Source organism: Lycorma delicatula, chromosome 1, assembly GCF_047948215.1.
Source record: "Lycorma delicatula isolate Av1 chromosome 1, ASM4794821v1, whole genome shotgun sequence".
Lineage (NCBI taxonomy): Eukaryota > Metazoa > Arthropoda > Insecta > Hemiptera > Fulgoridae > Lycorma > Lycorma delicatula.
The window spans coordinates 206,959,665-206,985,699 of record NC_134455.1 but is presented as its reverse complement, the minus strand read 5'-3'; the positions used below and the strand labels follow the sequence as shown (position 1 = coordinate 206,985,699).

The 26,035-nt window shown below is 29.0% G+C and overlaps 2 protein-coding genes across 8 annotated transcripts in view; one reads left to right on the top strand and one right to left on the bottom strand.

Annotated features, from left to right (window-relative positions):
- Rbcn-3A (rabconnectin-3 alpha) overlaps nucleotides 1-26,035 on the bottom strand; it is a 518,724-nt gene that overhangs the window by 190,222 nt on the left and 302,467 nt on the right. The gene's annotated exons all lie outside the window — the stretch shown is intronic.
- On the top strand, nucleotides 825-24,287 carry LOC142327798 (alpha-tocopherol transfer protein-like). 3 transcript variants are annotated; one of them, XM_075371137.1, is made up of 7 exons: nucleotides 829-986; nucleotides 8,246-8,484; nucleotides 11,521-11,677; nucleotides 16,351-16,603; nucleotides 17,670-17,780; nucleotides 19,858-19,960; nucleotides 21,949-24,287. In XM_075371137.1, the coding sequence occupies exons 2-7, from the start codon at nucleotides 8,346-8,348 to the stop codon at nucleotides 22,101-22,103; spliced, it is 918 nt and encodes a 305-aa protein (XP_075227252.1). In that variant the 5' UTR covers nucleotides 829-986; nucleotides 8,246-8,345; the 3' UTR covers nucleotides 22,104-24,287. The 3 variants fall into 3 exon arrangements, with proteins under 3 accessions (XP_075227265.1, XP_075227252.1, XP_075227258.1); XM_075371143.1 differs by lacking the exon at nucleotides 829-986 and adding an exon at nucleotides 1,071-1,282; XM_075371150.1 differs by lacking the exon at nucleotides 17,670-17,780 and having other exon boundaries at nucleotides 825-986.

Here is a 26,035-nt window from a genome sequence, read left to right as displayed (position 1 = left end):
CTTATTACTTAGCGACATAGTTTTTATGTTACTTTACTGTTAAGTAAACATTCCAAAGTCTAATTTGTAATAATTTCGCATTTGGGAGATGGTTACAGACGGAAAACTTTAATCTTAATGTGAAAAATTGAATCTTATGCAAATAAAATAATAAAAGTTGTCCATAAAGTTAAATAACTACTAAATAAAGTTAAGCCAGGTGTGTTTTAATGTAAAAAGTGTAATTGTTTTTTAGTTTTTCAGACATTAATTTGAAAAGAACTGAGTGTACAATAAGGATGCATTTTTATTCATACCAAAATTTCTATTTTACTACATAAATTTTTATCTACTTTAGAACATTACATTAAACTTATGGAATCATACGTAAGAGATTATAACCACAGGCGCAGCAAATGAAAAATGCATATTATACACACATATATATATATATATATATATATAAATATATATACACATTCATAAAATGGGCAATTACTTTATAAATTATTAAAAACTAAAAAATAATATGTCAGCAAATTGGGGTTCATTTAAAAATGCACACAGACATCAACAGGTAATTAAAATCGTTTAATTAAATTACAATAGTAATCTGATTAGATAAGATTCAATAATCAGGTACTGTAAGAAAATCTGAGTTTTAAAAATTTAGTTGCATTTGTCTGAAACTGACAAGAACTGATCAGGAACGGTCGAAATCAAGCAAGGAGGGGTGACAACTAAACATGCAGGGTGGGAGAAGCGAAGAGAGGAATTCACATGTTTTGTATCTGTTTCAAGAAATAAAATCTACCAGAACCACAGCATATAATCGAAAACAGGGAGGGGGCAATCTAAACATTAACTACAATAATCATCAGCACTTTTAATGTGTTGCTAGTAGTGTATACAAGAAGTGGAATTTTTTTACAGTAAAATTTCAGTCAAGAATACTAATTTCGTGTAAAATAGTGAACATTTTCAGGACGACGTGGAATAGTTCCGAGGTAAACATTAACAATATCTTGATGGTAACTTCCATAAAATTGTTGTAAAAGTAATAATATACAATAAAAGCAATTTCAAAACAAAATTCACAACGAAAACGACTCCGTTCGAACGATTACAAAATCGCAATCTAAATTTTAATTACGTTTGAAAGTGATCGTAAGGTCAGCCTACGACGATATATACGATAGTAAACATCCAAAAAGGGCAAGTAACCGGTAATAAGTATCATTTTATATACACATTTCAGTAGTTCATCACACATTATCTATACGTCTCTTTCAAGTAAGTTTAGGTACGTTTACAACAAAAAACAAATTTCTTTTTTTTATTACGGCACAACTTTGAACTAATATCTACAACACGTAATTTTTTATGTTTTGTTAAATCTAATTAATGTTAGCATAATAAAAAGTTATAATAATAGGAATATTTTACAATTATTTCAAATTTATAAATAATTACAACTGAGTTAGATTAAAAAAAAACCTATATATATATGTATATATATATACATGTTCTCTCTTTTTATACTAAATATGCGATATTATTTTTTTAACTAAGCGAATTTATTACCAAAATATAGATTAATAAAATTAAAAATTCGACTAGAATTCACTTTCGAATGGCTGCATATAGAGGGAGTATACAACATTACTTCAACATTTAATAACTTCACGAAAATTGAAAAAAAAAAAAAAACATTATAAGAAATAAATAAAAATCTAGTTCAATGATAATCATTACTATTTACTATTCGTTTATAAAATCTATTGCACGTAACTTCAAATTTCTCCATAAAAAAATTATTACACTGCTTTTATGATAATGCAAAAAACCAATCAGTAACACAGATTTTGTGTACTTGTATTTTCTTAGCTGTTATACACATTTTTGGATTTGCACGTCTTAAGTCATAAATATCGTACTCGTTGAAGTTTATTGTTTTTACTACTTCTGAAATTCTTCATTTTTTTTTTAATTTTAACCGTTTCTTATGTTATAAGTTACTAGTGGGGCATAAATTACAATAAACCCAAAAGGGGCAAACACATTGTCCTTAAATTAATAAAAAATTCTTCTAAATACTATATAAAAAATAAACCTCTTAGTCGGTAATAAGCGAGGCGTGTACGTTTCACGTTTCGTTTTTATAAATATATTATCCGATAACTGAATTTTTTCTCAGTAAATATGAAAAATAACCACGAAATCAGGTGATTACCTTGATTTGTTTTCAAATTTCCCTGTTATTTCACTCATCACAGAAAGAACGATGACCCGATTTTAACAGAATTTGCGGATGAATTAATGTAGTCACTAAATCCTAATTAAAATCATACATTAAATTAAATATAATCTTTGCTTCAAGTATTTTATCTTTTTTACATAAGTTTTCTGGGCATTTAGTTTTTCAGGAAGCACTTCACTAAAATAACAGAAAAAATTAAAATTCAACTTGAAAACAATATGATATATATAACAAAATAATATGATCGATTTATGTTCGTTTAATACGATATTTTGATCGATTTATGTTTGTTTAATACGATATTTTGATCGATTTATGTTTGTTTAATACGATGCTTTTATCAAATTAATTTTTTATAAGACCCACATTTTTCGAATATGTTGAGTTTTAGTTTTATGTGCGATGTATAAAATTTGCGTGATGCCATTCATGTCTACTGCGAGGTGATTTAGAAATTCACCTCTTGCATACTAAATTCTTAGTATCTAAGAGTAAACGTGCGTCCACTGTATTCTATGTGTATTTAGTGCTATAATCGCAGTTAAATTTGTGCACTGTTGTATTCGTTAAGACTAATATACACCAACGTACGTACAGCCGAATGTAACTGGCAACATTTTCAGGAAATACTTTTAAAAAAACTATAAACACAAATAACAGATATCAAATACAAAACTAAACAACAACGTATAAATACAGCGAGAAAGGTTTTCTTTCGAGCAATAATACTCGATGAAAACCGAGAAATTCAACTCGTACGACAGTAACGTTGGGTAATCTTTTACTTACAGAGCGAGGTAAAGCGATAAAGACGATTGCAAATAAATGAATGTACTAAGTTTAAAAAATGTACGAACCGAAAATTAGTTTTCAGAAAATAAAATATTATAAGATTTCATCAGTACATAAGTAAATGTCGGAGTAGTCACACAATTCACTTCGGTTTCATAAGAGTTTTAGATTTCTGAAAACCTGTGAACCTCTACGGTTATCTTAGTTCGGTCTCAAAACATAATTTCAGTTTTAGTTTTTGATCGAACCTAAAATTCTTGTTAGGATTTTTCTCTCTTTCTATTCAAATTTTCCTAATGCTAGTTTAATGACATCAAAGTAATGTTTCCGAACTGTGCAGGACTTTTAGTTTTAAAATGTATTGTAGCGTCTTTATTTACCATCTTTAGATAAACATATTATGTCGTACAAATTTTCTAATTTTCATAACAGGATTTTTTTATTTTTCAGTTCTTATTCTAATAGTTTCTTTTTCATTTTTGATGTTTATATTTTCACCGAGATATTTAAAACAGTTTGTTTTATTGATATTTCCATATTCACGTGTTCGTTTTTTTTTTCTTTTTATAAACCTACCCTTCAGATGTTTCTTTGAGAAATTCTAGTCTTTTATTTGCGCTAACTTTAACATAATGTTATCAGAAAAAAAGGTGGTGGGGAATAAATAATTAAATAGTTTTAAAATTGTTCTCATTTAATTTAACGGTTTTGTTCATAAATAAAACCAAAAATTTTAAGTACCAGAGATCACTAAATGAATTTAGTACGATACAAAATAGCTAAGAAGTAAATACCGGTAACTCATTAGTTGAATAGATACGTTTAAATCTGGATAAAGAAACTTGTATACAACTTATCATATTACTTACTAGTTTACATTGATAAATTTTAATGATATAAATCTGTTCAAGCAAGTACCGTAAGGAAAACCCAATTTACGACGACACATAAAAATTTCTTTCTCATACGCTATCTTGTTTCATAAAAAATAAAAAAAATACCAGAATTAAAATTATGCGGAAGTTAATACAATATGAAGGATTTAAAAGTGAATATTCAAATAAAAGTGAAGTAGAAGAGACAATCAAATAATCCTTATTATTTTACGATAAATTAGTCCAGGATTGAATGTCTTAACACCAAAAAAGGGACGATCGTTTGTAACACATTTAAAAAATAATTCTACAAACAATCCAAAAAAGTAAGATTTGGATGGATAAGTCGCGAACAATGATCATAGCCGCCTTCCTAATCGAAATTGCATTCGTCTTATCCGGTCCCCGACCGTCCTTAACCTATAAAATACACCAAGGCAAATTGGAAAAAATAAATCTATAAAACAATTCCGATTATCGACAACTTTGATAATAAATAATTTCTTAAAAACAATATTTTTTTTATGAAACAAGAATGTAGCTTGCCGGACTAATTAGTCGTGCTAGAAAGTACATTTTAAATTAAACCTCATAATATAAATATAATAAGATAATTTGAAGGCTACTTAAAAAAAGAAAATACTAATTAGTAGTTCAATACTATTTTATGTAACCAAAACAAATATTTATCTAAAACGAATACCCCATGACCTTTTGCTTTTGCAATGGCTTTTTTTAAAAAAAGCTGCCAAAAGATAAAACTATAACCTTAAAATTATAAGAAAATTGTTTGTTGTAATATATATTAATTATAGTATATATTTATTAACTGGCAAAATAAGCGTTCGGGATCATAGTTTGTCGGTCGGCCGGTATGAAATTTAATAATTCGCTACTATAATTTTTCTTTATAAAAACGAAGAAAAATTAAAATATCTTTTTGAAACTTTTTTCATCTACCTCGATTTTAAGCATGTAAGAACCCGCAAAAAAATAAAAGGAATATGCTCTTTTATGTGCCTAACTATTCTTTTCATATCTGACCTTAACAGATTACGGTTTTGTTAGTGACAGTTATTAACTAAAATTTATAAGCCGAGTAAGAAATGTGTATATTAATTGCAAACTAAGATTATTACATCGCGAATGGAATGAATGATAATCTAACTATTATAATCGGTGAACAAAGGAAATCTTGTCATCGATAAGTAAATTCACACAATTTAAAAGGGACTAAGTTCATAGATTTAAAGATATCTAAATTTCAGTCAAATTACAACAAAAAAAAAATCAAGATATTTATAAGGATCAAGCGGTATCTTAACGATATGGTAACAATAGTTCCACTTAGAAATAATATTTTCCTCCACAGCGAGATCGTAAAATATCTCGTAATCAAGATGCTTAATGAATATTTCACTAACGAGTCATTTATTCGAATTGTAATCAACTTTTTAATAGACCTGGCAACCGCAGTATAAACCGTTTTGTGAATCATAATTAATTACACTTTTTTATGCCACTTATCATCAAAATTATCTGACGTTCCTTTGTTAAAAAAAATTAGAAAACTATTCCACTAGGTATTAAGACACTGGATCCTGCCTTTATTGCAACCAATATCTAAAATAAATCATAGCGAATCAAGTCCTTCTTTCATCTAATTACTGGTTAGACAACACACGAAAATTCTCTTTAATTAAAAGAAATTACGAATTTTTTTAAAAATAAATACGTATAATTTACTTCCAAATAATTTCAATGTTCAATGTAATATTGTGGTGCATACGTAACAGTTTATGATCGATATTAATCAAACAAAACACATAATGACATATATGCATTCAACACATAAAACAAGCAAAAGACACAGAAACCGGTTGTTTATATTAAGTTGTAAAAAACTATCAAAACTATTTTATAAGATATTACAATAACCACCGCGGAGAATCTGGTTATTAAAACAATAAATAAAAAACTTTTAAACCGGAATCGGTAGAATTTTGAAAAAACCTGTGTTTTAGAGTAACTGGAGCACCCAACGAACAGGCAGACAGACAATATTATAAACGTAACAGAAATCATATCTGTAGGTTACGACAAAGAAAGCTGTAGTCGCTTAATATTTATTATGCAACTATTCTACGGTATTTTAAAATATATTATTTAGTTAAAATTTATACAATTTTTGTATAATTTAAATCTCATTCCTTATTAATATATCGCAATCATTAATACATTTAATATTTGTTATATTAATAAATAAATAAATAAAGTGTAGCATATACGTCTATATTAGAAACATTTATCGTACTAGCGGTAAAAAAAACAAAAAAATTAACCGCAGTTTTCTAACTTTGATGCGACCTTCATAACCAGTTTTCTATGAAAGAATCCAAATACCTACCGAAGGGAAACGTTGTTCTTAAGAGGTAAATGTCTTGCGAACGAATGCCAGTATTAAAAAACATTTACGCCATATATAAGCTTTTGTTGTATAATTAGCTTATTAAATTTACAAAATTAGCAGCTGTCAGTGTAGATATGTAACACTAAAAACGCAGATTGAATACGATATTCGTGTTGAAAAACTACTTGCACACATACATACCACTCGCATACAAACGATAAAAAATACAATTAAAACTTCAAAACTGAAAAAATGATGGTAAACGCACGAACGTAAAGAAATTTCGATAGTATATTATAATAAAATTTCTAAAATATGGAGTACAAGACGAAGGCTTGTATTTAATATTATTTTAATCCTATCGCTTCCTCGGTACTGTATTCTAGCCGCCATTTGGTTTTCGATTTATATAAACAACATTCTCAATTCTACGAATATCGAGGATAAATTAATAAAATAATTTTTAATAATTTAACAATACGTTTGTTTCAGCCACACGAACACTTAAAATCTGTTATTATGCGCAAATCCCTCCGCAGTGCAGCATACCGTCGACAGCTAAAGAGAACGCGAGGAACCTAAATATCGCATTTAGTTAATAGGCGTGTTGGAGCATCATCAGACAAGAGAAATCAGTGTGCTCTATTACTAACGGCAAATAACTTCTTCAAGGGCTATGTTACTCTAAAGAGTTCCCGGCGTCGCTTTTATACGATACGTGAGTGTCGCGATTTCTTTTAATTATGACCGACAATTCAGATTACCGGCCTGCTTTCAACCGTCGTTTTTCCGATCACTTACAATCGAAACCGACCAAAATCCTACAATCTTTTTTAAAACGTTTTATAAAGATTCGGAAGCAACCGCGAATATTAAAGAAAATATTTTTTAATACCTTTTAAAAACCAAAGTTAATTAAATACCGTGATTTTTTTTCGTATTACGCATCCGAAGTGAGTTAAGACTAAACAATCTCATCTACAGAAGAGACTCCAGCAAATATTTTAATTAAAACGCAGCTGGCTATGGTTACTATAATCGTGATCAAATACTTATACTTTAACGTTGAAATCGCTAAATTTATAAGAAAATCCCACAAGTTTTATCGGTCAGAATAAAGTCATACTGTAAATTTTGTTATCGTCATTAAGGAATTTTCGCCAAGTATGAAAAATAATTAACGAATGGATTTATTTACTTCGCTTCTACGAAACGCAGAAAATTTACGATTATGTTGACACTTCCAGTAAATTTTCACCAGAAATTTAATTATAAATAGTTATTATTTATAATTATTAGGCAAATAAACTTGTTGTAAATCTACTTTTTGGGGGTCTAGGAAATAAATGAAATAATTTTCGTGTTTAAAAGCAGCCGATATACATCTAAGTTAGAGATAGCCAAGATTTCATTAAGGTTAATGTGAATTCGGTTCGCAAGTTTCGTTAAAATATCGGCCAGGGGTTTTAGCGTGATGCAAGATCAATTAAATTTACACACACCGGGATAAAGGTTTTGTCTACTTCAAATCGTACGAAAATGGAAATCAGGAAAAAATTGTTCTGAGCGATTAGTAAGTAAAACATTTGTTATTTAAGTAAATAATAAATATCGTAATAAAAAAAATTAAATTAAATTAAAAAAAACAAAATTTTTAAACTTATTTTATCCCGATTGTTTGCTTGTTAAAATAAAATCCTGACTATCAAGATACAGTTCAGTACAATTACAAACAAGATATTGTATCGCTTAAGAATACTCGTTAATGATCTTGGAATACTGGCAGGAATTTACGTTAAAAAATGACAACGCTTAATATTAAAGTGAACACAAGAACTCAATCAGTAGCGCGCGATCACAAAATAAATATATTCGACAAGATTAAGTTATTGTCTACGTCTTACTAATGACGATTTTCTCATTTTTTAGAGTTTTGTGACCGGAGTCGCTACGTTTAAAATTTGTTACTCTTATGGTAATGTTAGTGTTCATCTGTTCTGCATAAGATTACTTCGAACGCTTTACCGCCATGACATCGCGCTTAGAAGATCTAATTCCGATTAAAATCGACGATCAATATAAGAAGTGTGAAAAACTCAAACCAGAAGAAGTAGCAGAACTGAGGCAATGGTTTTTATCCCGACCGAATTACCCGCATCATGTACCAGGTAAAGGAAATCTTTATTTACGTAGTTCTAAAATAAGTATGTAAAAATATTTATTAACAAATATAAAACAAATTCGATATTAACGTTAATTTAAATAAAGCATTGTGCTTATTTACACAACAAATGAGCATCGTAAAATTTAAAGCTTAGCCTCTTTCAGCGATTTAAAATCTATGAAACTATCTTGTCCTTTTATAATATCGTAAGTACAAAAAAAAAAAAAGTTCTACAAGTTAGGTTAAAAACAAATATATTTTAATATGTAAAGTAATAATATGTTGAACAAACCCCGTTTGTATTAAGTTGTTGTTAAATCTATTCAGATAACAAAACAACGTTACAAAAATGTGGTGTTTTATAAGGTTTTAGTTATAAAACCTTGTAGGGTTTTAAAATCTTAATAGGTTTTAACTCGTTAAAGTAAACTAATTGCTCATTATCTACAGGTGTGATATTGATCACGGGACTGAAGCGTAGTACCGAATGCGTATTTCAGATTAAATAATGCGATTGTAAGCGGTCTGCTATTGTATAATAATTACAAAAATACATAATTCTGAAAAAATCTGATGAGAGTCAATTCAAATCACCCCTCGCTGTATGTAATCGGGCTCGTCTATACTCAACTAACTCAATTTTTTTATTTATACGACTTCGATCCAAAGTTAATTTTTATCCACCGTATTTAAAAATAGCTTTGTTCCACAGTTTCGACCCGGTTTTTCTAATTATTTGCTACAACATATTTAAAATTAATTAATTTTTTCTCTTCTTAGATGTCCCATTATTCCTGTTTCATTCCGGAAAATGTCACACTTAAAACAAATATGCTTGACCGCCAGATATTTTCATAACTTTTTCACGTTTCTCCCTTAGTCTTGAATATTTCCCGCATATTTTGTAAGCTATCTATAATTTTTTACAAATTCCGAGGGGAAAACAAATTAAAAGTTAACGGCAGACTACATCCTGCCGTTATAATTCCATTCGTAAAAGAACTATTTTATATCTTAAGAGATAAATTGTCTTTTTTTTTAATACGTCATTACAGAAAAATATTGCTTAAAAGCAATAGAAACTAACCGTACAAGAAAACGGCCATATGCTTTTAACTAACTGTTTACTGGTCATAGAGCAATCGGAACTGATAAAACGAATTTTAATCGCCGATTTGCATTTTGTCATAAAATGTGATGCATTATGGTATCTGAAATTACATTTTCGAATTCGGTTAGTGGATTTAGCAAAGTAAACACAAATTAACATAAGTGCAGCGATTTAAATCGTATTAGATTTAATTATATTGAAATGCAGTGAATTTTTGAAAATAGCAGCATTACTCGATTACACCTGAGTATTGTTGCTGCGCTAAAATATCATGTTAAAAAATAAAAGTTTTCAAAATTCAATAATTCTGAATAATATTTATTATGAACAGGAGATTCCTTGAAAATTTATGCGCTTTAATTCTTTCTTCTCTTTCAATCTATTCTTAATTGCCACTAGTGATAACATTAAAAAAATTCTTTCTGTTAAAAGGGAGAAAAACTCTGTTTAAGTATTTATATTTCATAACCGTGTATAATTCATTCACTATTAAACCACACCATCTGGAAGTTCCACTGTTGTCGCATGACGAGAAAAAGACAGCCTGAATCAAAGGAAACATTATTCGATGCAATCGAGTATGCTACACTAGCGCTGAAAGAAAGGGTTTAATATCGTTATTTTAATATTTATTAATTAGATTTGGGGGCCCAAACCGATTCGAGAACATCGAATATTTATTTGCCTTAGAAAGGAGAATAAAAAAAAATTAGTAATACAACAGTAAGTAAAAACAGAGAAACAATGTTTTTAATACCGTGACGTTTTAGTTTTTGCTAGTAGGAGGCTATTGTACGAAGGGGGTTAGAAGGCCTGAACTGCTTAAACACAGTAAGATATTTCCTTGCTTATAAAGGTAGAACAAGCTTTGAAAAAGTTTTTTCATCATCATATTATTTCAAATTTTCCACGGGTTTGAGTGGAGGCTTTGGCATTTATATCCTCACCGAACCGGTTAAACCCAGTTGTAAACGGTTTTCTAGAAAGAAAAAAATTATTTTTTTGTTCGGTAAATAATATTTTATCGAACAGAAGTGAAATTCAAGGAGGAGAGGTGTGGATCGGCTTAACTGCTATATAACTTTTATCCTTCATAAGGAAGCAAGCTTTTTAAAAGTTAAACGTCATTTTATTATTTTTACAGACCAATAACCAGAGATTATAATAGTACAACATAAATAAGTAAAAGTCAAGGTAATTACAAAAAAATAAATTTTACTAAAGGGATAAAGGGGGATGACAGAAAAACGAACAATACGAAATCAAAAAGGGATCCCCATCGCAAATAAAAAAAACAAAAAGCTGTTACTTCTTTAAATAACGTTTAAATTATTATTCCTAAAAAAATGTTTCGATCAGTTTATTTTTGCTGGCGTTCATATTTTGTACTATGCAAGAAAAACGTATTTTATCTAATCTATTAAATAATTTAAAAAGTAGCTTTCACTAACAATTTAAAACAAATACATAAAATGAAAATTCTAAAAGGGCCCATAAAAAGGACTGATAAGAGCCATATACAAATACGTATTTGTGCTAATGCATTTAGAATCAGCTGGATCGATGTAGCATTGAACAATTTGAAATGGATAACCAGATTACCGCAGCGACGGGAGTAATCGATAATCGGAACAAAGATTACGAGTACATCTAGTTAAAGTTTAGAACAAAAACGAGAAAGATTACCTCAAGATTAAATAATATTACATCCGGCACTGAAATTCGAGACTTTTCTTTGAAAGTTTTTCGGTGTTTTTTTCGGATGAAGTAAAAGGAATGGAATAAAGTAAAGTGCAAATGGAAGTCGTACACTTTACTGATGTAAGTACAAATTAATTCCTTTTTCTTTTTTTGTGGGATTTTATTTGCGGAATGATTTACCAGCCATCCGCAATCATAAGTTAATGCTAACAATGTTTTTGTTTTCAGACGTTATTCTGGCACTATTTTTACACAGTAGCGATTATAATATCGCGGATGCAAAAAAGTACTGCGACACCAGTTTGAAACTCCGATCGGATACACCTGAAATGTTTTCAAACCGTGACCCGCATAATCCAGAAATCAAACGAGTGAACGAGCTAGTGTAAGTTTTTAAACATTTTCGAATTCTTTTTAAACATTAATCTGTCTGAAATTCATTTCGTATAAGTTACTATCAGAAACCTAGCGATCCAGATTTACCAGAAAATTACAATCGACGATAATTCCGTAATTGATAACCATGAAAATGAGGAATTTTTAATTACATAATTTTAGAATAATACGGTATTGTCTCTGTTCGCGGCTCGATCAGGGTATTGAGAGATTGACAATTGATGTTTATATAATTACAATTAAAGAGCATAAATAAAATAAGACAAATCAATAGTAACAATGTTAGTAAGAATAATGAACGACAATAATAAACAACTCACAATAATAGTTGAATAATAATAATAATAATGATAACAGCAAACAACAATAATAATAATAGTCAATAATAAACAAATAATAATCTCAGTAATTATAACCACAACCATAATAAGAAATGTTAATAACAATAATAAAAAAACAGTGATTATATACAAAAGAGAATTTTAAATAATCGTCAAGATTTATTTACAGAAAGTTAAATATTGTAAACCAGAATTCAGTCCCACTAACAAAAAGCATTAGCATGACCGCTAATCTTAACACTGTTAACCACTAGTCTTGTATTAACAGCGACAGTATCATAGATAAGACAAGTTCTTTCAGTGAAAATACACGAATTTGAAATACTTGTATTTTCGTAATCTAAAGGGACAAAATTGAATTTTCTTAGCTATCTACGCAAATTGTTGTTTATTTACAAAGGGAACAAACTATTACCCGGAGCTGAGGTTTAATTTCCAAGAAACCGTGTGGGACAGTAGAAAAAAGGGTCGACCTGTACTCTGCTTTGTGAAGTGTTCTAAGAGATCGTGTCATTCGCCTTTGGTCGATGAATATCCGGTGTTTCTGTGTGCTAGTAGCGGTTATATGTTATTTTTATGCTTTATTAGCGGTTACCCAGAAGGAGGTGGGTTGCCAGGGGTGGAGGTTTAGTCGGCAGTGCGCAGGAATACATACGCTAATAACATCTTGCGGAACCTGTTAGTGAGCCCGACACTGCTTCGGCACCCGTAAATCGGGTTCCTCCACCTCATAAAAAAAAAGACGTATCAAGGTAAGTTTACATAAGATTTTACTTTACTGTGTGCTTTAATTTAATCACAAGCACCATAAGAATTGATCAATTAAGTCAGTTTGAAGTCGAGTTTTAGTATATTATACCGCATTATACCATGTGTTATTGTGTTTTCTTAAAAGAATTACTTGTAACCTATAAGAAATATTTAAATATTTTTCCGCATATTTGCGATTCTCATACAAGGTTTACTTAATTACAGATGGCTACACAAATTTTGCGTTAAGTTTTTTCGACGTTTGGTTTGCTAATGACAAAGAATCAAGAACAGGTGCTTTGTTAAGTTATTCACTGCAAGAATTTTTGTGTCCTGTCTCTTTGAGAAGACAGTTTAAAAACTATGGAACTGGTTGTGATGGGGCAGAAGAAAATAGATACAAGCAGAGATTTTCTGGTGATAATTGCTCTGACGAAAGTTTATTTAGTATAACGATGGTGCCTATTTAGGTACACTCGGTGAACGAACAAAACAATTTTAAATACTGTTTGGCAAAACCCTTCCCCATCTTCTACAAGATATTGCTGCCCCATCAAGTTTATGTTTGCCAAAGAGACTGTGAATGTTATACAGACAGAAGTCGAGAAGATCATGGAACAATATCATTATTACCTACTAAAATTACTATAAATGACGTAGAAATTTTGGTAAAACCAACGTTGTTGATATTCTGCATGATAGATGGCAAAATTTGTAATCCCGTAGTTGCATGTGCATTAGTATAAGTTACTTATGTAGTGCCAAGCCTAGTGAGATGAATGATGAAAGGACAGTCTTGGAAAAAAAACTGTAAAAAGTGGTCTTCTTTTCTTGGACATGTCATCTCTGCATTCTTGGATTAGATTTTTTGAACACATATTACACCTTTCATATAGTCTTGAAATAAAATCATGGCAAGCTAGGGGAGCTGAAAATAAAAACAAAGTGGCTGAAAGACAAAACGAGTTGAAAAGTGAGTTAGGTTACTAGACATGGCTAAACAACAAACTGGAAATACCAATGACGGTAACACAGCTCGTAAGTTTTCTCGCAATGCTGAAACGCCAGCAAAAATAACAGGTGTCAATGTTAAGCTTATTAAGTGCTTACACATCATATTAGAGTGCATAAATAATGGACTCTCCATTAACAGTGAAAAATATTAAGAATACCTAAAAGAAACCAGAGAGTTATATATAAGAGAGTATTCATGGTACGCAATGCTCGTACGCGTATATAAAATTCTCTTTCACGGCAAAGATATTATAGAATTGTATTCTTCCAATAGGTCAACTTTCGGAAGAGGCACAAGAGGCTAGAAGTAAGGTCAACAGGAAATTTAGAGAACTATTCGCAAGGAAATCATCAAGGTTTGATACAAATAAAGATTTAATTAATAGATTATACTATTAACTTCAGACCCACTTATAGCAAGCTTACGTGCTTCCCAAAAACCAAACGTGCCAAAATCAGTGGAGAAGTACCTGAACTCTTGGCGGTGAGAGCTCCAGCTCCTATTGACCAGGAAGAAACACTTTCATATTCTTATGATTCAGAAGAATCTGAAAGTGATCTCGAAGAATCTGATATTGATTCCAAATAATCATCTATTTAATATTACATGTTTAATATTATATTATATTTCTTAGTTCTTTCTTTCTACTTATTTTGTAATTACAGATGAACTTTTACTATTTTTTACGGTTTACTTTATTTTAGGACTCTTATATTTCATTCAAAACCCTTAACTAGTTATTTAACCCATTGAATTTGGGCTTTAACATAATTTTGTCCCTCTAGATTACGAAAATATCACAATGTGCACTTACAGAACCCCAAACGGAGCGGATCGTTTCCAGGTAGATGTTGAACTGGCTCTTTATGATAAAAATAAAGCTTATTTTGTTTAAATGTCCTCCAAACAACGGAATGTAAAACTTATCTTACACCACTTTGTTCAGAATTAAATTTTCTAAAAGATTTCTTTAAAAGTTTTATTACCCATTTAACAAAGTTATTGTACGCCAAACATAAAAAAAAAAAACAGGTATTTTACCCCAATTAATGGGTGTTTACGCCAGTTTTCAAAACTGCTAAACGGTTCTGGGACCTATTTTATTCGATTTTCAGTCAAAAACAATAAGAAATCACTAATTCTGCCCTTTAATTAGGCGTCCTAAAAATTCCAGTACATCATTTCACCGAGGTAGCTGAAATCCGAGCGAAATATTTCACTACCCGTAACTCGAAAACGAACAACTTTAAGACATATGTTTATATGAACTTTTTCTATTATTTTTACGAATTGAATAAATTATGAAAGTCCCGGAAGAACTTCGTGATATACCAAGTATATCAATTGTCTGTCACCTTGTACGACTGGTATTATAACTACATAAACCTAGCAAGACTTTACTATAAAAGAACCTTTTTCTATTATTTTTACGAATAGAATACATTATGAAAGTCCCGGAAGACCTTTATGATACACCGAGTATATCAATTATCTGTCACCTTGTACGACTGGTATTATAACTACATAAACCTAGCAAGACTACTATAAAAGAACCTATCAATTCATATTCACCGATCAAGTTTTTTTTTTAATATATTAATTTCAAACAAAATGAAGTCGTAAATACTAGTTTAATAAACTAGAATATATAGTTTTTATTTTTTTTCATCATTATGTTTCCTAGGCGTAAGAAAAATATTTCTCTGTAGAGAATTATATCTCAAAATAATTTTTGCATATTACACTTGTTACTTAATGATTACTTGCAAGAGAGGATCTGCAAGAACGATATAAAATTGGAGAATGAATATTGAATTTTTATAAAAATATAACTCTCGCATGTTGATACACACATGCATACACGTGTATCTTTATGTTGTTTCTTTTTTAATCACCAAACTGGGAAGTTGGGTGAACATATATTTCACGGCTTCAACTATTAACACGTTGTGCATATATAGATATGAAATAAAATTATATTCTCAAGCAACAGCTAAAAAATCCGGGCAGCAATGCCCAGGTTAATGCTATATAAATGACATGTACACTAACTGCTACTTCAAAAAAAAAAAACAAAAAATAGAACACACTGTATTGTATGGTACTAAAAACATTTTTCCTCTTTATCAGTAAAACTAGCCTTTCAGTCAGAGTTTTGGATTTTTTTTTTTAAATTTCCACGGTCAGGAATTGAACATCAGATATGTTGAAAAGTAGCCGGTCATTAAAAAGATTACTAATAGGCCGACCTAAATTTTCTTTAATTTTAAAACTACAAACGTAAAAATTACGACAAAAGTATCACATTATTATAATTTTATCAAAACACGTCTGGAACATTTTTCTAATTTAGGATGCGTTTTAAAAATAATTAAATCGAATCTGTCACCCAGTATTTTTTTCATAATTTAAGATTAATTATCAATAAACAACGATTCATCAGTACAAGTCTATATGCATCCCGAAACAATTCGTGTAAAAATTATATTAGAGTCGGTCAGCATTATTGGTTAAAAACGGAATATTTCTAATTAATTACCTTGTCTGTTTTAACAGCGACATGTGGATTTCACCTAAAACGACACCGGATAACTACCATATTTTATACGCAGGGTTTATAAATACAGATCCATCGACGTACGATTTTGCGGAGGCATGCAAAAGATTTTTGATGGTCGGAGAAGCGTTTGTATTGAAGAATGGAATAATTCCAGGATTAATCGTGGTATTGGATGCAAAAGGTGGATCTTATCGACACGTATTAAAAGCAAAACTTGCCCACATACGAAAATTTCTAATCTACGTTCAGGTTAAACAATTATTATATATTATTATTATTTATTGTTACGTTACAATATTATGTTATATTATAATAAGAAATCTGTACAAATTACGTACAGGTTTTAGAATAAAGTAAAATGAAATCTCTAAAGTGAATTCATTACTATTACTAATTATCATAATTAAATTTAATATCTAAGCAGGTAGCATAATTTAAGGATTTGGATAAGATAAAGTATCAACAGTCAGAGCCATATTTAATAAATCGGTGGGATTTGTCAACGACCGATGACCGTAGCGGAAAACAGCACCAACGATTTTACAGTTCTACAATACCTACAACAACCGATACGGATAGTTTTTTTTTATATCTTTCAACAATAAAAAAAGATAAAAGCTTTAATATTTATTAAAGATACAAAAACTCTCGCTACAAATTTATACTAAAATAATTTTCATATTTTTTCATAATTTCTCTCGACCGGTCTGCCGGGATTACGACTGTCTTCTCGGTAGCTTACGTTTACTTTAACATTCTCAATACACTTAATCTAGAATACTTGAAAAAGACCACTCCTTTCTTAATCTTCCTTTTCTTAAAGTATCTAAAAGCTCTTACACAAAAACCCTTCTGGTAATTGGTTTTGCATCGTTTAATACATTCAAAAAAATGACGGGAAATGTTCTACCAAACACTTACAACTCTTTCTTAAGCCGCTTTCCGACAAATCTTTTTTCTTACTTAAGAATAAAACTGCATAAAATAATTATGATAATATTAGAATAAAAATTCCTAACGAAGTCTACACCCGTCAGTCAAAATCATTGGCAATAATCTTTTTGATTAAATGTAATTTTTTTGCACTCTATATCAGCACCTCATCATATTAAATCTTTTTAAAAATTCAACAGGTTAATTTAAAATTTCTCCTACAGGAAAATTGTTAAATTTCATCAGAAATTCTTGTATCTGATAGATTAGTGCTTGCAGAAGCCTAAATAGTGTCAGCCAATGAAATTTACAAGAAAGACTAAATTATACTGTTATTTCATAAAAAGTAACAATTAAAAATCACTGTTTTTCTTTTTTACAGGAGGCACTTCCTATTAAAATCAATCAAGTTCATATAATTAACATAAACCCAGTCATAGATAAGATTATGTACATAATAAGACCCTTCATTAAGGCAACGCTCATGGAAAATGTAAGTAAAATAACAATTAATAATTGCAAAACAGCAAGTTCATAGAACTGCTACAAATTCATAACATGGATTCATTTTTAACAAAAATAATCTACCTAATTACTTTCAAATGCTCCTCACCAAATTGACCAGTTTTTTCTTCAATAATTCATAAAGCTGAAGCAATTATAAAAAACAAAACCAAATGCGATGAAAGTACAATGATCTCTAGAAATTTTTTTAAATTAAAATTTTTGTATATATATCCATATTCTGATATTAATTAAATAATACTTGATATCGATGCGATAATAAAAATAAAATAACATAATTAAATAAATGAAAATAAGGATGAGTATATTTACGGCAAAAGCTAGAGAAACAATAAATGTCAGCGGATCACGTACAAAGGTATTCTGGATTAATTAACTTTTGGTTGCAAAAGGTAAAATTTGTAAAGGAAGAAATATATTAAAAGTAGAACACACAGGATTGGAATGGAGAAGTGGTCAAATAATTAGAGGAAAGGAAAAAAACAAAATAAATCCAAAAACTGTAAAATAAAAATAAGTGGTATTCTTAGTTAGAATCCATTTTTAATGTGTTGATACACAAAGATAAAAAAATGAATGATCATTTAAAATACTATTTTAGTTAGATTATAATTTTTTTTTTTCATTTCTTAACCAGATTTAAAATGTTACAGTAAACATTTATACTTTTATTTTTTGGGTGATTTTTTTATCATTATGACTATATCTACATAATAATTGTTGTGCCTGCCTAAAATGGAAGCCATGTACAGGGTGAATGTACACTTGGTCAACTAAGCGGCTCATTTATTAAATTATGTACACTTAGTACATTTGGTTATACTATAAAATCTAATTGTTCAATCTAATAACCAGTATGAAGAAAAGCAGTCATCACATCATGGACAGCGTGTTCTGCTAGTCTGATAACAATTATTACATTTATTTAGATCAAAGTTATGGCGAAGATATGTCAAAATGTATTACAGGTTATTTAAAACTAAATATAATCGACAAATTAATCGGTTCAAAATGGTGTTAAATAAAAGTACATAACAGTATTATTCAACAATGATGACTGACTGTTCTAGCCACTCTGAATTTCAAGTGATGTTATTGTAGCTCACAAACTTATTTTAACGATATACCTTGTTCAATCAGGTGTATGACATGACACTAGCGACAAGGTTTATCAATGCAATTATATATCATACTATACTGATCAACTTCTCAGTGGTGTAACGAAAACATAAACCTCACAGAAAAGGTATATTCCAAAAAGTATAAACTGACATCCAAGTAAGAAGGAAAAGAGAAAAGAAACAGACTAATTAGTAGCTATTTGGCTAAAGTAAATGACCATCTACAGTATATGGAGATCAGCAAAGACCTTGTTTTTTCACCCCATGATCCTTATCTCATCTCCTTTTTCTTTAGTTTATGAAGCGGCGATCAGGTTGATGAAATGTAAAGAAAAGCAGGTATATATTTTTAATTTAACTTCCTGCTTACTTCCTAATGCTTATTTTAAGAGATAGCAGATAGTCAGCATTTAAATGGTAACTGATTTCTTCTTATCTCTTACCAAATATATTCAAATAGCTGTTCTGATTTCTCTCTCTTCAAAAAAGCACAAATATTCTCTTTAATAAAATAAAGCTTATTTTTATAACCTTTTTAATCTAATCTTTTTTAATCTTTTCAAAATTATACTATTTTAGTAAACAACAGATCTTTTAGTAATATTTGTACCTAACTGTACTAATCTTATCAAATATTGGAAGAATTAAATTATTCCTCCACTTTCTCAGAATGATCTCTTCCCACCATGTCCAATTAAAACTCTGACATAACTGTATGATATCTGTATTATATTTCTAGTGATACTGCAGGGTTTCTGGTTCTCTCCATCTTTTTTTCTATTTTCTACTTCTCAATATGATTTTCTCTCAATCTCCATGAAATTCTAATTCACAATATTTTCAAGTTAAAATTCAAGGAAAATATTGTAAGGCATAACGAAGTAGTTAATATCTTCTTGTTTAACAGAATTGTAATTTGTTTAGATACACTTTCATTCTGGGATATCAGGGTTGTCCAAGTACATTCCAAAGGATACTTTACCAACAGATCTAGGAGGATACACTGGTACAAGAAAAGAAAACCAATGTAAGTATTTTCTAGCCACATTTAAAAAATAATCGATATAGTAAAATATTGAAATCAGTTAAATAGGAAATATTTTAAAGATGATGCCAAAAAACTCTAACAATGCAGCAACATATAACATGTAAGATAAATAATATCATGGAAAATTAAACACAACACTTTCTATAAACTTTCTTATAAGCAAATAAAAATTGCGAGCAATGTAGTTCATAATTAAATACATATAATATAGAATACAAATTTACTGAATTTCTTTTACTGAAAAGCAATAGTTTTTTCTTTTTCAAATTTTTTTTTTGAATTGCTACATTTTTTGAGGGGGCAATTAAAAGAAAAGCAATCCCAATAACGTTACCAGTTTGCACTAATTTTTAGCATGCACAATACAAATAAACAAAATTTTACTTTTGCCCGGCTGGAATCAATAGACTTGAAAGTAAGGTGAATTTGCATGTATACAAAAATTTGCAACTTGTTACTCAAATGTTTCTAAAACATAAATGCCAAAATTCTAAACAAAGGGAATACATACTAGTTTTGAGGCTTTAAAGTATAGAAAAATATTGCATTTGTCAAGAATACAGCAGTACTTAATTTCAATAAGGGCATTTACAGAGCACTGCAAATTCTAATGCTTTTGAAAATGTATTACTTTTAAGAATTTAAAAAAAGTGCTAGAAAACTGTTTTGTAAATCTTTGTAGAAAAATGTCTTTTGTAAGATAAAAGCTTAAACAGTTTATTTCTAAGAAAAAAATCTGTGGAGACAGTAAATCGTTCTCTACCTACAAGTCAGGGATAACTATATATATATATATATATATATGTATATATATATTAAACTATACATTAATATTTTTAAATATTTATAAGGAAAAAATACAAAAATGGCAATTTTTGACAATTTTAATATAATATTGCATCACCTTTCCTTTTCTGTTTAGCCCCTGGAACTACTGTAAAGTATTACTTCAGAGAATGAATAAGGAGGGTACGTATGAATACAAATGAAGTGCAGTCTTGTACAGTCTCAGGTCAACCATTCCTGAGATGTGTGGTTAATTGAAACTCAGCCACTAAAGAACAACGGTATCCATGATCTATTTAAATGTAACTTTCCATATGAAAATAAACATAAGAACCATATAGAATGAATAAGAAAGGTGCAACAAAATGAAGGAATGATGTGTGAAAGGTAAACATGTAGAGGATTACAAACATTGAACATTTTAAACAGACAGAATAAATATGATGAGGCTAAAAGAATAGCACAAAACAGAAGCAATGGAAAAAACATCAAACAAGCTGAATGACTGATGATAAAATATATATACTAAATTATAATGCTATTTTGGAGGAGTGAAAAAGCATTGTATATTTAAAGAAACCCTAAGTGTTACTGAAGAAAACATGAGGAGATAAATCTGAGAACTATCATCTACTTTAATGTCTTGTATATTAAAAATACTTAATTTTTGCTTTCAGGCATATAGAAGATGTGGAAGGTATATTAAATGAAGATTAATTCAGTTTCTGAAAGAGCATCGTTACAAGAGAAACCAATTATCTGATTAATTTTAGAAGACGGGATTAAAAAAAATAAAGCCACCTAGTATTATATCTAGAGAAGTTGTTAGATAGGTAGAGTGAAACGAAATGTTCAACATTTTAAATTAAATTGAAGATACAGAGAAAGAAGACATCTGTGCAACCTTTAAAAAGGAGGTAGCAGTGATGGGGTATATGTAGAAAAGGAAAACTCTAATTCAGAAAGGAGTAAGACATGTTCAGACTGCCATAAACAAAGAAGGGAAGGCATGTAAAAAAAAGGCTTTCAAAACTTCTACGAAAATCAAATACAGATCTAATAATTGGAAAGATATTCTTGAAAATATGAACTCAGTGCTATCATATTAATACAATGACATTACTTGTAACTGCTTGTTTTTTTATTTAATTTTTTAATAATACAAAAATATTTCTTTCCAGGTAAAACTGATGCTATGTTGGAAGATATGAGAGCATGGTTTATGCAAGATAACCTCAGACTACAGAATAATGAAAAATCAAAATCAAATGAAAACCAATCAATAACACATTTTCAAGAAAGTAATTCATCATTTCATTCATTGGACATTGATTGATATATTTCAAAACGAATATTACTGCTTAATTGTTATTTGCTGTTTAATTTTTACTTACTTCCAAAAGATTACCACCAAATTTTGCATTGTATTTAATGTAATTATCTAATGAATGAAATCTAAGTTATGTTAAACAACTCATTTGGTGTCAATGCATGTTTCAAATTTTATGCAATGCATGATTACAATTTTCATACGTTTTTCTCAAATAGAATATGAGTAATAATAGTAATTATCCCTACTTCCTGCACCAGAACCTCCATATTATCCTCCCTCCTCTCTCTTTAACCCCCTTCATCATCCTTGATCCCTTCATTCTTGGATTGCCATGGGAATTGGATCACATGGTAAACTCACACCATTTGGTAGCCAGTAGGTACCAGCTAGCAATAGATGTCACGGATGTTTTGATCAGAAAAGCCATCAGACTTATCCCAGAACTTTTTATCTCATACGAGTTGCACATAAAGCCAAGCTACAAAATGAACGAGTTGCTATTAGGTAAAGTGTGATACTTCATATTTCTCTTTCAATTTAAATGAATGTAGTACAATATTATCCATTTATTCAGATTTCATTCTTCTAAATATTTGAACCAATTTGATATTAAAGTATTCTAATACACAAACTATTTTTTTATGAATCATCACAGCCCAATTTCTTTTGTAATTTTGATCTGATATTTTCTTCAAGTAAAGTCAGAATTATGAAACACAGACAGTAGAATGAAGTATTAATTTTTTATAAATGCAAAATGTAGATTTTCTATACTGAATTATATTTTCATCAGTAAATTACAGACTGGTTACCGACCCATTAGTCTGATACATGTGATTATACACAAACTTAAAACAACAGCAATCACAACAGTGCAATGAACTTATGAATCCCTCATTCAAAGAAATGTGAACATTATATGTAAAAAATTCTGTAATGTAGCATTATTTTATTTAAAATTGATTCATAGTAATAAAATCTTGGATTTATTTGTTAATACATAAATTAAAAAGAAGATTTATTTTAAATAAGATTCTGTATTTTAAACTTTACTTTATCAATAGGCAACTTTTTTTTAATTACACTTGGTTCCATCTAATTTGAACGAGAGATTATAATGTACATAAAATACTGAATCATGTGTGCAGTACAATTATAAATTCATTTATGTAGAAAATTATGTAAAAATTATAAATACACAGTAATAACAAGGAAATGATATTTTAAAAATAAAAAAAGAATAAGAATATGTTAAAAACAAAGAATAACTACAAGCAATGTAAAGAGCTAAAGAGAAATAACAAAGAAAATAGAAGTAACTCATTTTTATTTTTTTAAATACATTAAAATAATGTATAACTATTTTAAAAAGTAAAAGCAATTGAATTTTCACGAACCTAACACTAAATTGTATTATGCAGATAAGCAAGTAACTCTCTTGTTTCATGATTTTATTGTTAAAGTTTATTTGAACCACAAAACTACCAAAACGTCAGACATACTATTACAGTGAGACTTCAGAGAATTCAAATCTATGAACAACCAGAGTAAACCTATTAATAAAGATGTGAATGAAAAACCAGTATATTCAAGAATATTTATTTAAGTGCAGAGATCATTCCAAGAATTATTTACATGTTACTCACAACTCAAGAGATATATGGTTAGAAATCTTCAAAGTAACTGACAAAAGATTTCATTAAATAAATTTTTAAAAATTTTTATATATCCATCCTAATTTGCAGGAATTCTTAAGTTACTTAAGATGATTACTAACATGATCTAACGCTATCTTTACGCTTCAACATAGCATCTAGTTGATGTCATACTTCTGATGTAAGTGAATAAATAAATAACTTGCAGATATAATTTGTAACATCAATAATTCTCAACAAGTGTCAAATTTTTCTTAAAATAAAGAATTAATAATATAGACAAATTTTTAATTAAGTTAACATGGTGAAATAGTCTTATATATTAATGTATGCAAGAAAAAAGATAACTATTCACCACTAATGCCCATCATTAATTCAAACTAACATTATCATAACTGTAAGAGATAATCAAACATATTTTAATGTTACAATTGAAAAAATCAGAAAGAAGTTGTTTATATTTTTATTAAAAGAAAATAATTGTTATCAAAATGTTGAGAAAATGTAAATAAATCTATTTTAACCTATATAATGTTCATTTCTTATTTATAATGATCCCTGGATTAGAAATTAATTAGGTTCTTTTGTTGGGTCACAGCAAAAGATAGAATGCTGAAAAACTAAACTATGAACAAGCCCTGAGGAAATGGATATGTTTGGTGTGATGCAGTACATTAACTGTAATGATTATTTAAAAATTTTGAAAGTTTTTTTGTTAGCAAATCTACAGTTTTATAATAAATAGATGAATAATAAATAAAAACTTGATGAGAATAATAAAGTATTTGGTTTAAATTGCATGAGAAGTATTCAATGATTACACATTTGAGGATGAAAACTATGAAGTTGCAACAAAAAGGAACCATTATTGCATAAAAAGGGATGTTAATACAGTGCTCTGATTCATAGTAAAATAACACATCATGAAATAATTTCCATATTTTTACTATGTAGTAAGATATGTACAAATTTTCTGAGCAAATCTCTCCAAGAGGCAATTCTAAATTTTTTTCTAAAAAATGTTAATACAACCATCAAAAAAATCCACAATAAATAGTCAGAACAGTTTATTATTATTTTTTTAAATTAAGATTTTCTAAACATTTACAACTAATTAAAAAATTAAAAAAAAACTCAGATGTTGCAAAGACCCCCACACCCTTCTGCATTACAAAAATGTAGAAAATAACCATGATGTATTCAAACTAAATAATATGTGACAACACCTACAGAAAAATGATGTTCATAAAGAAGCACAGAAATTATAAGTAATTAATCATTAGATACAATTTCAATATCAAAGTGGTACTTAATAATGAACAATGGTGGTTTATTAGGAGTACTTATTAATCATATTAGAACTGTTACATAACCAGCTCTTTGAAACTAAGATGAATAGGAGCAGCTCTTCAAGAATTTTGTAGCCTGCATTTAATCACCATATTTTGATATACCTATGACATGGACATAGATCAATCCATTTGAAGTGACCCAAGGATGGTTGCTTGACTAATTAAAAAAAAATTGAAACTTACCCACTTGTTTCCTACATGTCTCAGGATCTTAAAACTATTATTTTTTATTTATTTTTTAATTAAGCAATATACCTATGGCGACCATTTGTATTACAGTGTGCATACCTATTTTTGTGATTGTAAGGGTTTACGGAAAATATCATAACTAAAAAACTAATGGTCCTGGAAGGATGAAACAAAAAGCAATTTATTCATATTTTCTCAACATAAAAGACTGGTCCTGTGTTTTATTTAGCAATCTCTCTTTTTTCTATGAGAAAACTACCAATAAAGTTGAACATGAAAAATGATGAAATTTCACTTTTAGTAATTTTTTCAAGAGGCAGGGATGACTATGCAGTTTGAATTTTTTTTGTTATATGTAGGTATATGTTAGTAATTTTACCATAAATAATATTAATGGTGATATATTTACCCCTAAATTTTTAAGAAGTTTTTAAAAATTCAAATTTTGGCTTCAAATAACTCTGATTGAGCTCGTGAAAAATTCTCAAATTTGCACAACTTACAGTGTTTTTGTAGATCTTCATGACAAATAAGAAATTTTCTTGTGTACTGCACTAATAAAAAAGTTATAACCTCTCGAAAATTATGAAAAACCTGTTAAAAGCGATACCATTTTGACTCATAAAAATAAGTGCTCCAAGGGCTTTCTTGTCTTCTTTGCACTTTAATATTTTTATACTTATTATTATAGTTGAAATATACTTGTTTGAACCATTCAACTGCAGTGTTCATGATATAA

Coding starts and splice junctions, on each gene's coding strand:
- LOC142327798 (XM_075371137.1), top strand. CDS start 8,346: ATGACATCGCGCTTAGAAGATCTAATTCCGATTAAAATCGACGATCAA. Junction 16,604..17,669: donor AATTTCTAATCTACGTTCAG/GTTAAACAATTA, acceptor TCTTTTTTACAG/GAGGCACTTCCTATTAAAAT. Junction 17,781..19,857: donor AGGCAACGCTCATGGAAAAT/GTAAGTAAAATA, acceptor TAATTTGTTTAG/ATACACTTTCATTCTGGGAT.